This window comes from Pterocles gutturalis, unplaced genomic scaffold (assembly GCF_000699245.1).
Source record: "Pterocles gutturalis isolate BGI_N339 unplaced genomic scaffold, ASM69924v1 scaffold19803, whole genome shotgun sequence".
NCBI classification, from domain to species: domain Eukaryota; kingdom Metazoa; phylum Chordata; class Aves; order Pterocliformes; family Pteroclidae; genus Pterocles; species Pterocles gutturalis.
This window is the reverse complement of record NW_010118586.1, coordinates 48,153-62,122: the sequence shown is the minus strand read 5'-3', so window position 1 is coordinate 62,122 and position 13,970 is coordinate 48,153. Positions and strand designations below refer to the sequence as shown.

General features: G+C 38.3%; 1 protein-coding gene across 1 annotated transcript in view; it reads left to right on the top strand.

Moving 5' to 3' along the window:
• Positions 1-3,831: 3,831 nt before the first annotated feature.
• MLLT4 (myeloid/lymphoid or mixed-lineage leukemia (trithorax homolog, Drosophila); translocated to, 4) overlaps positions 3,832-13,970 on the top strand; it is a gene marked incomplete at its 3' end in the record, with an annotated part of 50,479 nt that continues 40,340 nt past the window's right edge. Inside the window, exons 1-5 of the mRNA XM_010076287.1 lie at positions 3,832-4,027; positions 5,643-5,755; positions 6,626-6,789; positions 8,560-8,720; positions 9,713-9,870. Coding sequence (XP_010074589.1) covers positions 3,853-4,027; positions 5,643-5,755; positions 6,626-6,789; positions 8,560-8,720; positions 9,713-9,870 — 771 coding nt within the window. The remainder of the gene's footprint in view (positions 4,028-5,642; positions 5,756-6,625; positions 6,790-8,559; positions 8,721-9,712; positions 9,871-13,970) is intronic.

Below are 13,970 nucleotides of genomic sequence, written 5' to 3'. Positions count from 1 at the left end.
GAAACAGGAATCACTTTGCTGAAGCTTCATGGAAAGCTTTGATGATGACTGGTTTGAAATCTGGTCTAATGGAGAGTGTCCCTGCCCATGGCAGGGGTTGGAACTGGATGATCTTTAAGGTCCTTTCCAACCCAAACCATTCTGTGATTCTATGATTTTGTGAAATTTGTCACATTTTCAATTTGAAATGTGACTTAAGTGATCTGTGAGACTCTGGTATGTATTAAAGTTTGTTTGCTTCCTGCTTTTGTAGTGCTTTTTTTTCAGTTGATGATGGTCTGAGGTCACCGAGGAGGATGTTGGAGGAGGGTGACAGCACTGAGTACACAGATGTTTTCTAAGAGTGTTTCATCAAAGCTTTTCACAAGATTTTGTAGAATTTTGAAGTCTTTTACTATTGTGCATGTTGTTGTTTCAAGTCTGCCATTCTGATGCTTTAGTGTGGTTTTATTTTCTTTTTCTAAAGGCGCATTTTTGGAACATTTATCCTGTTGGTTTTGAAGCAGTTACTGTTGGTTATTGACATTATGCAAAAAGTCATAACCAAGTAGTTGAAGCACTTTTATTACCTTTTTTTTTGAGTAGGATAGACTTTTGGAAACTACTGTAAGTTCTTCTGATAGTAATAGAGAGGCATAACTAGGCTTTCTATTTACAGAAAATGTTCTTTATTTTTTGAAAGGCTTAAAAAGAACAGACTTTTGCCAGGTGCTTTGAAAATATATATTTTGCAGCTTAGATGATCAGAATTAGAATTTTGTGAAAGTTGACTGTACTTGTGTAGCCAAAGACTGTTCTGTACCCTCGCATTCCTTCCGAAAAAGCCATGGACTTGAGCAGCAGATACATAAAATATCTAAAATGTGATTAGATGAGAATGCTAAAATTGCTCATGATGCATGTAAAACTCCCAAGAGGAACTTAAAAGGCCTTTCATACACTTATGTAATTAGTCACTTTTGAAATCCAGAAAACATTTTGTCATTTTCTTGGTAATTTATAAATGGCAGTTCTTATCTTTAGAGAAAGATGGGTTTTAGAGATTGTAAATGTTTTGGGGGCATTTCTCCACTTAGAAGTGTATGTTAAGCAGTACAGATATTTGCATATCTACTTGATTAAGGGCAAGTGATTTTTCTTCTTTAGCCTCTTCTCTTGACACAAGTCTGTGTTACAAACTGCAGTGAACCTACCGGGCAGACTTGACAGAATCAGAAGTGAATGAGTTTGAGGTTGAAAAGTACCTCTTGAAAAGAAACACTTGAATGCAGAGTTAGAGAGTGGAAGTTTGTGTGATGCCCACCTTGTTGTCTTGGTGTGGGTGGTAGCGTTGGTCTGGTGTGGGTTTTGTTACAGAATCACAGAATCATTAAGGTTGGAAAAGAATTCAAGGATCATAAAGTCCAACCCAACACCACCTAACCCACTAACCCATGTCCCTGAGCACCACATCTACATGTTTCTTGAACCCCTCCAGGGATGGTGACTCCACCACTTCCCTGGGCAGCCTGGTCCAATGCCTGATCACTCTTGCAGTGAAGAAATTTTTTCTAATATCCAGCCTAAACCTCCCCTGGTGCAACTTGAGGCCATTTCCTCTTGTCCTAAAATCTTGATCTGCTAAGCTCATGGCCAGAAAGTTAAATGTGTCTTGAACTGGAACCATATATATACACATACACACATTTGATACACACACACACACATACACACATTTGATATATAATAATGATTAAGTGTCTGTGTGTGTGTTGGTTTTTTGATTTTGTTTTTTTTCCTTTTTGTCGTCTCTAGCTTTCCTGATTTTTTTGAAATGTGAAACGAATGACTTCCATATCACTGGGCATTTTGATTTAAATACTCTAGCAAGGAACAGTTTGGAACTTATTGCAAAAGGAACATAGAACTAGCTAGAACTTTACATTGGGAAGCAGCAGAGCCTTGAGATGCAGTTGTGCAGTCTTTTTTTTTTCATTGGAAAACTTTGGAAAATTGAGGCTGGGGTGGCCATGGGCTGTGGGGACAAAGAATGAGAAGCCGCCATAGAAGAGGGTGGGGGGAAATGGACATCCAGTTGTTGGTACATTCAGTTGTTTTCCCATCCAGATAGTCAAAGCAATGAAACAAAAAACAAGTGGATCAAAACCTAAAGTTGGCTATACAATGAGTAGTGACTGGTTTTTGAAGTATCATGGTTAAGGAATATTTAAAGACAATAATTTAAATCGGTCCAAAAGTCTGGAACGTGGCTCAAAGTGCTGCCTGCCAGAATGCTGTCTGTACTAGAGATCATAACATGCTTAGATTTAGTTTTCTTGCAGGAACTGCAAAATTTTCCAATTCAATTGGAAATACATCATAGCTACGCTAGGGAAGCTTGTTAAAGCTCAAAGAGGCAACTAGTAGGAAAGTGCTTGCCGCCTGCTGAGAATTAGAGATGCCATGCTGGAGATCCAGAGCAAAAGCATGACAGCTATCAAGAGAAGCGTGTCCTCGTATGAATAATTAGTCCCTGGAAGTGTTCAAGAAACGTGTAGATGTGGTGCTCAGGGACATGGTTTAGTGGGTTGGGTGGGGTTGGGTTGGACTTGATGATCCTTGAGGTCTTTTCCGACCTTAATGGTTCTATGATTCTAAACAGAGACAAGAAATGAAGTAGATAAGATGCTTTTCAAAGGTGAGTAGTAGAGAATGGGGAACAAAACAAAATTGTCCGTTGTCTAGAGACTCTGTGCATTTCCATTTAACTGCTGTATTGGCGCAGGCTCGGGAGCGCCCTGGGAAGAACAGTGCTTGCTTCTGTGTATATCTGTGTGGCTGAGATGTTTGTCTTAGTGGAGGTTAGAACACTTTTTTTTTGATTATTGAACTGTAGAGGAAACTCGGCAGTGTCAGCTAGGGCACTTGAACCTTCTTGATTCCCTGTGAGTGCAGGGCCCTGTGAGTGCTGGGGTTTATGCAAGGGCCAAGAGTCGACCACACAGAGACCGCTGGGGGGCTGAAATTTGAATTTGGAGTCCGCCTTCAGCCCAGGAGCAAAGCTGGGTGAGCAGCCGTTGCCCTCCTGCAGTTCAGTCGGCTGGAGTGGAGAATAGGACTCTGGTGGCTAAGGAAAATATTTCAGTACACGAATACAGAGTAGTTTGAACAGATTGATGTTGCAGATGTAGTATAGCCACCTGGCTAACAGTTGCAGTCCCTTTCTTCCCTCCCTTTTACCTTGTGTGGGGACTGGAGCTTTGCTTCCCTCCCAGAGTGTTCAGGGAGCTGTACCAAAGACTAACCTTTCTGAAAAATACGAAATAAATCAAATTATTTAGCTTCCTGAGCAGGCTGTTTCTGGGACAAACAGATGCCAATAGAAGAGAGAAGAATGCGTAAAGGGGAGGAAAGAGGAGAGAAAATATGATGTTCAGGGCTGCTGTGACAGAAGGCTGTTCTCTTTGAGACACGTTGCTGTTCTTCAGGGATGTCCAGCCTGCACTCCTACAGACATGCGATACAGGGACCTGCTCTGGGTCATCAAACACGTCGAGACTAGTCTCAAGCTGTGTTTCTGGACAATAGCTGTAAATTTGAATACTTAAAAACTCAAGTTTTAAATATTTCCAATAATATAGAGTACTTAATTTCTTTTTACAGAATATCTCTGTTTTTACAAGTTTATGGTCTCCTAGTTAGCCAATTCTACTGTCCGGAAAATTTTGAAAATCAGTGCGATTTTTGAATGTCTTCTCTCCATAATATATTTGTGACTAATAAATAATAAAAGAGCTCTGAAACTTGTAACTGTTAGCCAGCACTCAGGTTTGTGTTTTTATTTCTTCACAGGATCTAGAGTTTCATGGAGTAATGAGATTCTACTTTCAAGACAAAGCAGCTGGAAATTTTGCAACAAAATGTATCCGTGTCTCTAGTACTGCCACAACTCAAGATGTGATAGAAACCCTTGCAGAGAAGTTTCGACCAGACATGCGAATGTTGTCATCCCCTAAATACTCGCTTTACGAGGTGCATGTCAGCGGAGGTTAGTATCTATTCACGCAGTCTTTCCTGCATCCACACCACCTTCCTGTCCACCCCCAGCCAAAATATCTTCAGGTGTGCCCCTGCCTTCTGAACCACATCGGACTTGGCCCTTCTATTCCTAAGTACGTTGCTACTAATTGTTATGTGGTGGAGTGGTATTTCAGAATGTAAGTATGCATATTGTACCTGCAGTCTATGAAAGTTTTGATGATGATCTATTAAATTCTGTACTTGACATCCTGTTAATTTGTTGACGTTTGTGAGAGAGGTGCTATTTTTACAACTAGCAGGTAGAGACTAAATTTATAATGGGAGAATAGGAGTGTTAAATTGGAGCACTTAAGAGTACATCCCTAGTTCTTTGATGTTGTGGGCCTTTGATATAGGTAACCTTATAATGCATGTTCTTTTACTGCTAAATTGGGGAAAGTTCAACATAGTTTGAAGCCACTGTGTTTCTTAAACAGATCCTTTTGTGTTACCTGTGAAGAACTTGGGTATCTTAATAACTGCTGTGTTTCCCCACCCCAGCAGAAAACTTCAGGTTGGAAGGTGGCAGTGTGTGTGGTGGTGGTGGAGACAGGAATAGGAGAAACTGCCTTTTTGTCACGCTTTTTCTTTTTTTTGTACTTTGGAAGCGTACCCAAGTGGTTTAACTACCTTAAGTTCTGCTTTTGAAAGACTGAAAATAATTTGAGATAGAGAGTGGAAGTCTATTGGGATATGCGTCACTTTTCTTGGTCTGCGAATGATGACTTGATGTGAATTATATGGGATTAGGGGAAAGCACATGTGTCGTCACCAATTTGAGTAAGGAATATGGTGGTTTTTTTCTACTTTAGGTTTCTTTAAAAATGTGTTAGCAGTGTACCTGTAGTCAAAGTGAAATGACTTCCTTTATAGACCAAGTTCCTGGTGTTTTAAAACATGGCTCATAAGAGAGGCACTTGATTCACTAGGAGTGTTTCTCGTTAAATGAAATGTAACTGCAAAGACATTGGCTTGCTATGCATATAGAGTCTCTGACTTCTAGAAGGGAGATCAAATGGCAAAACTTGTTTAATTTTTTTGACCACTCTCTCATATTTTTTTCATATACTTAAAATACATATAATATACTAAATTAAATGTTGTCTAGTATATGTGCATAATGGATTATTTTTTTTTATTTCATAATCTGGTTTATTTTTGTAGAGTCTTTCCAGGATAGTAGTTCTTTTGCCACAATAAGAATTGTTAAATTTAAAATAAGGAAAATTATTATTTGGAAGTCTCATGAAGTTGTAAAGTTTGAAATATTATAACTGTAGTTGTACCTTCTCCTCTTGAGTGATAATATTGTGTTCCCAGACTTCAGTTCTGACTAAGGAGGTATTACTTTCTGTGGACCTTTAGCTTGTGTAGATAGAGAGAATACACTTAGGCTGATTGCTGGAAAGGGGACATATATTTCTGCCTCCCCAGGCTATCTGTCCCTATGCTTAACAGGGAAGCATCAACTGATGTCTACTGTTCAGCAAACCTTTTGTTTTTTTAAGAGCGTAGCTTGTTTCTGAATATTTTTGCTCTTGAAGTGCCAAGTAACTGTTACTGCTTTTCATTTTTTGAAGAAGAAAGAAGATTAGATGTAGATGAGAAGCCTCTTGTTGTACAATTAAACTGGAACAAAGATGATCGAGAGGGAAGATTTGTTCTCAAGAATGAAAATGATACGCTTCCTCCAAAGGTGAGTCTTTTGTTCTAATATGCTGAATTAAAAATTCCCTCAAATAGTATATGATGCCAAACACCTAGGTGGTAATACTGCCTCTTGCAGAGCCTTTAAAAGGGGATGCCAGATGGAGTTAAATGACTAAAAATTGTTACCTCCCTACCTTCCATTCTGTTTCTTAACAAAATTGATGGGAGGCTGTTTCCTTTTGGGGAGGTTTGTTGTTTGTTTTTTTTACCTTCTAAATGCAAAATGAGGGACATGCGAACATCAGCCGTGCAAAAGCTTTTTTTATATTAGTCATTTAAACATTACATTCAATCAGACTTTGTCTTCTGAAGTTATTTTCTCTACAGAAGGCAAATAAGCCTAGGATTACAGGTATCTTGTGTCTGCAAGGACCAGGGTTTGAAGAAGAGAACACTGGAAGGACAACTCAGAAAAACACACCATAAGGGAAATATCTTCTATAATGTTTTTCCTTCTGCAGTCTGTTCTTATCTGATGCTCCAACACAGTTGTCTTGAAAATAGATTATGTGCAGTGTTGTTTTGTGAAATATTTTTACTGGGAGGCAGAAATTTGTTTTGCAGCCTTCAGCTGCTGTTTGAGGCCAAGTAGATAGTAGGCATTATTCAAGGAAAATTCTGCTGTTTCTTCCCTCTCTTGAGTACAAGGTGCTTATTCATACCTGCTTTGCAATATGAAATTTATTTTTGCCTTCTTTGTTATTCCGGAGAGTATTAGTCCTATCTATTGCCTGGAGTATTGTTTTTGTGTTAGTGATACTATGTCTTAATCAGTTTTATCTGGAAAGTTAAAACCAATACTAACTTTTCATTGGACTAAAAATGATGGAAGTTGTTTTAAACTCATTTATTTCAGAAGGCTCAGAGTAATGGCCCTGAAAAACAAGAAAAAGAGGGAGTAATTCAAAATTTCAAACGAACTCTCTCAAAAAAAGAAAAAAAAGAAAAAAAGAGGCGTGAAAAAGAGGCATTGCGACAAGCATCAGATAAAGATGATAGACTTCTTCATGGGGATGATATGTAAGTGTTCTAAAATTTGATCAGTTCATAAAATCTACATCTTGAAAGGATTCCACCTCTCTACCAAATAAGTTGTTGTTTCTTTCAAAAGTAAGTAGTTGATGTGGGTGCAATATCATCATAAACCAAAATATGTGATGTTAATTTCTGTGGTTTGTTTGTACATTGGATGTGTAGATGTTTACATTTGACTTGCCACCTGAGTATCACTTTGTTTTTCTCTGAGATGTATTTTGGTAGCCAATCTTCAAATTCTTCAACTCTTGAACTCAAATCTTATTCTGCATCTTATTCTTTGAGACAGGGCAAGACGTACATTAATCCTTGTACAGAAAACTGTAACACAAGATTCAGACATGAATAACTGTATATAGAACTAGAAAGCTGAGAAAGTTCTACATTAAATTAAACTTTCTCTGCACTCGATTCTGTAGGTTTTGTATGTAATACACCAGAGGAAAAAAAAATAATTAGTGGTGGGTTTTTAACATACCCGGAAAGAAAATGAATGATGAAAACTTACTAATTGATAACAGATTCTCAGAGATGAAAGAAATTAGTTGACTGATTGACACATAATAGAGGATTTAGTTGCTCAGCTTGATTTTTTTTTTTCTTTTATTGAGTTCATGATTGTTTTTTATAGGTATAGTACTGTTCTGCATGGATATATTTGCAGTGTTCTTCAGATTTCGGCATGATCTTTCCAATATTCTGTACCATTACTTAAAATCATAGAATAGTTAGGGTTGGGAGGGACCTTAGAGATCATCTACTTCCAACCCCCTGCCATGGGCAGGGACACCTCCCACTAGCCCAGGTTGCTCAAAGCCTCATCCAGCCTGGCCTTGAACCCCTCCAGGGATGGGGCATCCACAGCTTCCCTGGGCAACCTGGGCCACTGCCTCACCACCCTCAGTGTCAAAAATTTTCTCCTAATATCTAGCCAAAATCTTCCCTCTTTCAGCTTTAAGCTGTTAGCCCTCGTCCTGTCACTACACCCCCTGATCCAGAGCCCCCCCATCTCTCCTGTAGCCCCCTTTCAGCACTGGAAGCTGCTCTGAGGTCTCCTCGGAGCCTTCTCTCCTCCAGGCTGAACAACCCCAACTCTCTCAGCCTGTCCTTGTATGGGAGGTGCTCCAGCCTCTGACCATCTTCATGGCCTTCCTTTATACTCACTCCAACAGCTCAGTGTCCTTCTTATGTTGTGGGAGCCTCAGAGCTGGATGCAGCACTCCAGGTGGGGTCTCATGAGAGCAGAGGAGGAGAATCACCTCCCTCGACCTGCTGCTAAGGCTTCTTTTGATGCAGCTCAGGACACGGTAGAAAGCCACCAAATTCATCAGGAACAACGATCAAGCTTGATCTTAATTTTCTTAAATTAAAATAGAATTGTATTTAAGCGCATTAGCAAAAGAAAAAGCATGAGCTGCAAGCATGTGCTCACTCCACTTCCATGTGATTTGCAATCTGCTGACTCAGAGTAAAGTTAGAGGTATAATTTAAAGTTACTTTAATGCCCTTTTTTTTTCCTTGAAAACTGGCAAGTATAAATACTTAAATTAGTTAATGTCTATTTCAGGTGAGCATTGATATATAAACAGTGTTAGTCCCAGCAAAAGTGAAGTTCATGGAGAAACCATTTGTTAATAACTTCATTGATCCCCTATGTGTATGGATTCTTCTATCCTTTATGAAGTGATGAGGATATATGTATTTTAATCTATTAATTAAATTTTTTTTTTCTTTTTATTTACATTAACTTGGCAGTGAGAATTCTCGCCTTGCAGCTGAGGTTTACAAAGATATGCCTGAGACCAGCTTCACTCGCACAATATCCAATCCCGAGGTGGTTATGAAACGGCGGCGGCAGCAAAAACTGGAGAAGAGAATGCAGGAATTCCGCAGTTCCGATGGCAGGCCAGACTCGGGTACTTAGATTTCTTCTGGTTGAGTTGTAAACAGTAAACTTTTTACCCAGAGAGTATTTTTAAGGCCAGCAACTCCTGTAAATTTGATTTAACTTTTGCTTTGTCCAACATTTTTTTGTACTTCATGGGTAATTTATCTATGGTGTGACTGAATGAAGGATTTGCAGAGGTCAGGAGTGTGTGATGAGTACGAGTCAAAGTTTTTAGTGATGGGCAAATTGATAGGAAAGAATACGGTCATCGATCTTGCTAACAGTGCTAAACAGGGAAAGAAGGAAGGACAAAATTAGACTTGTTAAACTGACAAACTGAGAAAGTCTTCTGAAATAAATGTCACTCATTTTAGTAAGAACGAGCTGAGTGACCTGAATATAAAAAGGCAATCGGGAGCACAAATATGGGATGGCAAAGAGTGATTGTTCAGATTGTTCAGGTCTGCACAAAGGGTTCTAGCAGATCTTGTGAATATCAATGATCAAGTATTTCACATTCTTGGGGGGGGATATACAACAGCGATTGTATAACGTCAGTGTTAAATGAACAAATGAAGCAATATCAGTACTAATAAAACCTCAAATGATGTATTCTGTCCATGGAAGAGAAGTGAAGGAGTTTGAGGTGTAGAAAACATTTACCTGAGGGAAATCTTAAATGGGCTTTTTAAAGAGAGGGGAGATTCTTCAAGGTCAGCACAAACTTGCTGTTTGTTCTTCAGGTCTTCATCCAGTCGTTGTCCCTGTTTCATTTTAACTTGAGTTAATATTAAGAATGGTGAAGCACTGGGGAAAAGTCTGGCTTAGAGACCTTAGGAAAGCATCACTGGAGGTTTTTACCAATGGCGGAGACAAATTTTTTCAGGGATGTTATGTAACCTTTCTTGTATTAGTGGATTGACTGAAGGGGTTCATTCTTATATTTTGTTAGAAATATAATAAATGGCTGTGTGTCTGTCTTTCTATTCTCTGCTAGCATTGTTAATTTTTTTTCCCAAGGTGGGACACTGAGGATTTATGCAGACAGTTTAAAACCAAATATACCGTACAAGACAATCCTGCTGTCCACTACAGATACTGCAGACTTCGCAGTTATTGAAGCACTGGAAAAATATGGTCTGGAGAAGGAAAATCCCAAGGATTATTGTATCGCTCGTGTAAGTGAAGTTACTAAATCACAGTTTTCATATGCTTCGTACTTGATTTTGTTCCTTGCAGTAGCTTTAAAACTAAATTGAAAGACTTGGGTAGTTTTGCAACTAATTTTTTTTTTTTTTTTTTAAACCTAACAGCCTCAGGAATTCTGAAGTGATTTGACAGGTTTTTTTTTAGAACCTGAATCTTCCAATCTTGATAAACAATTACTTGCTCCATAGAGAAACATTAATAAGGAAAGTAACATATTTCAGTATTTGGCACTGTGGTTTTATACCACTAAGCATGCTTATGGTTCACAGATGTATAAACTAAGAGTCCTGTGGGTACCTAAATTTGTTCTGTTTGTGCACAAAACTGTTCCCCCGAATGAAGTGTGGGTCTGCTCAGAGACAAAAGTGGGGAGTCCAAACTCCATTATAAAAGGTGTATGTTATGTGCTGTTGCCTTATGCTTTTCAGTGGTAGCTTACCCTCATTAGACATTAGAAAAGATATAAACATTTAAGTGAAACTTACACTTATTGTCAGAATTTAATTATTTTAGGAGTCCTAAATGAATTGTATAGAATTGCTGTTTCTTAGAGGTATGGCTTTATCAAAAAGTCCCCTGGGCAGGAATGATTAAAAGTTACAACCTTCTGTCCATATCATCTTCTGAAGAAGGAGAATAGTCGGACTTGAGAACATTTGATCCTTGTTTGAGTCAAATCTTTGATTACATTTCTGACTATGACTTGTCTAATAAACTTGGATTTTTTGCTCCTTGAAATGATGAAAGAAAGGGAAAATGTTTGTCATACTGGGCTCTCTTCCCCTGCCCCTTCTCCAGTGCCACTGGAATACAGTAAGGAAGCCTCTAGTATTTGCTATTCCCTGCACTTTCTAGCTGCTCTAAAGGACATGGATGTATCTAAAAAAATTGGAAAGCAAATTTTTTTTTTTTTAATGGTATCTTTGAGTAACCCAAGTGTCTACTTTCGCTGTGCTTACAGCCTCTGGTGGTCTCATCAGCTGGGAATTGACATGTTTGTTCTAAGTAGTAATAAGGAAAACATACAGTGGTAGTGCTTTTGTGGTTTTTTTAACAGTGGACTAATCTTAGTTTTTATTGCTTCAAAAGTTTTGTCTTAATTCTAGACATATTTTTAGTGAAGTTCTGGTCATTTTACCCTTGTATTCACTAACCTGTAATTGGGGTGCCAACTGTGAAAGTTAATTTTACTTCAGTAAAATTTTACCTAGGTTTTTATTACAGAGGGGAATAATTCTGTAAGTAATAGGCGTTTTTTTATTACACAGCATATTAAAAATTGATTCTCAGTTTTGGCTGCAAAGTGGGTTTTTTTATGTGTTGTTTTAATTATGAAAATTATCTTTGTATCGTGGGTTCTATAAATTAAATTAATGATTCTCAGTCACTGATCTTATTAAATAGGCTGCTGATTTGACACACTAATTTTTCTGCTGGTTTGAGAGAATTGTCGGCTACAGCAGAGACATTGTGACTGAATTTGGAGGATAGTTTTGCATCGGTCTGTTTAGTTCAGAGTTAGAGTATTACGAGGTATCATGAACTATTTATATTTTCAGGAATTTATTGAACTGATTGCAGACTGATGAGGGGAACTGTTGCGAGTCACTGTGGTGGTGTTCTCTCTCACCTTCCCTTTTTCTCTGATCTTGTGTGGGGATGTTTAATGTAGAAAATGGTCTGAGGAATGTTACTTTGATCTCAGGAAAGATTCACAGTCTTTACTGTGAAGCAAATCGATTGAAATTTTGTTTTCTGGAAAGCACTTCTGGAAAATATTTTGTCTTTTCTGAGCAACACATCTTTTTGTAGAAAGCTTCTATACTGACATTAATTGTGTGCTTATGTTTGTTTGAAATGCGTGAGTGGTCTTCATTAGCTAGTAGCAGATCTTTTTTTATTCCTTGAAGTGTAGAAGACCTTGCCATTTTGTGCACCGTAAGTCATTGTGGTTGGCTGCAATCTACTTGGCCTTTCTCAGTGCCTCTGCTAAATACAGTGGTTGGGTTTTAGATATGATCATCCTTCCTTTTTCGATAAAGTTGAGTATTTTTAACCTAACTTTAAAATCTATTTTTTGCCAAATATTTTATGAAATTGCTTTCCTTCCTTGAATGATTAAAATGTCCTAGCTTTAGCTTGATGAGGCTTTCATCACTGTTTTCTTTTTTGGAAGCTCACAAATCCAGGGCTGAACAGGGCTCGTAGCCATTGGTACTCCTTTACTCTCACAGCTGTTCTTTACCCCTGGTGGGCTTTTGCCCCTGTTCTTCTGACGCTTTGTAGTGTTCTGTGGAAGACAAATTTATCTTGCATATAACTTCAGTTTCTTAGTGGTTGGGATTTTTGAATGTTTTGTTCTCTTTGGGTGGCAAGTGAAGTGTTGTCAACGAAACCTTAAGTAGTTGACGTTTACTTCACTATGAAGGTGGATTTTAAGTTATATGACCTTTAGAACACTGCATAAGTACCTGTAATAAAGTTCACTCACTTCTGAAGTCTCAGCTGAGAGATGAACGTTTTAAGAATGTTTTCTAAACACTTCCCATTGACAGCTCCCATTGTAAATGGCAGTTTCATGTTAGTTGCTTGTTTTCACGCCCTGGTTTGTGGTGTATTGGGCTGTACCTTTGTGCCCACTTCTAAAGTGCTTTTCTGTGTAGTCAAATAAATACAAGTTTGTTTCAGTTTGCTTGGTTTGAGTTTCCCTGAATAATACGGGGTTCACTGCACATCTCTCAAGATGTCAGATTAATTAGACAGTCTTGCAAGCTACCTGCGATTATTCACTTAGGGCATAAGACTTGAGGCATGCAGCAAACCAGTTAACTCTTAAAAGCAGAATCATGCTTAGTCTTTTGTTTTAGCTTGCTCTTATATTTTACTCAATTTTAAGGCATGAATAACTTTTTTGTAATGTCAAGCAAAACCATACAGTTCATGGTGATTAGTTTTGGTTTTGGTTTTTTTTTTTAAGGAGACTTTAGAGATGTGAGGAATTAAACATTTTTTTGGGGGATTTCTGTTGTCTTGGTTTTTCTCAGGGACATGTAAAGAGCTTGTGTTCTCAACTTATAAGGAAAATGGAGAATTAATTCATTTGAGTAAGCAGGTATATTAAAACATAGAGCAGCTGTGTTATTTAAATTTTATTTAAAAAACATTAAAATTGCAAAAGAGCTTATTGAAGACCTATTATAGTATGGGGTTTTTTGTGTGAAACTTTTGCTGAGGATAGATCTGATAACTTCATCTATAGCTGTTACTTACCACGGGGGCTTAAATATTTGAGTATTATTTTCTCTTACCTGTTTATCCCCACAAATGCCTTGGAAGTGAAGTCCTAAGTTGCTGTGGACTTCATTTAAATTTCTTGGCTCGTATTTGCTGCATGTTTCACTGCATTCTAAACGAAGAAATATAGATTGGAATGACTTGATGATAATTTGTATATGCTTATGAATGCAATTATGAGGAAGCAGAGTATATTCTTCCTAATTATCTGTTAGGAATTTGTTTCAGTTCATAGGTTGTCAGCTGACAACTTGCTTCCAAGATGTGTGATCTTAAGCTGGTTTTACCCATCTCCATGTGCTATGCAGTTGCAGAAATCAGGGAAATGTCAGTGCCTGATCTCAGTAGTCTGTATGGATGAAAGGATATTTAACTGGATCTTCAGTTTTTCAAAATGAAAGCAAATCTCTACCCATTAGCCAAAACTCGGTCATCATATCAGCTTGTTTCCGTGTTTTTCTGTTCTTCTAAAGTGTAGGGATTTCAGCTTTGTGGGTCACGCTGAGGCAGCATTTGCCTAAAACATAGAGATGGTTTCTAAAATAGCTTCACCACGATTAGAAGCCTCGAGGCCTGTATGAAGGGTCTGGAGCACAGGACTGACGAGGAGCGGCTGAGGGAGCTGGGGGTGTTTAGTCTGGAGAAGAGGAGGCTGAGAGGAGACCTCATCACTCTCTACAGCTGCCTGAAAGGAGGGTGCAGTGAGGGGGGTGCTGGGCTCTGCTCTAAAGTAACAAGTGATGGGACAAGAGGAAATGGCCTCAAGTTGCGCCAG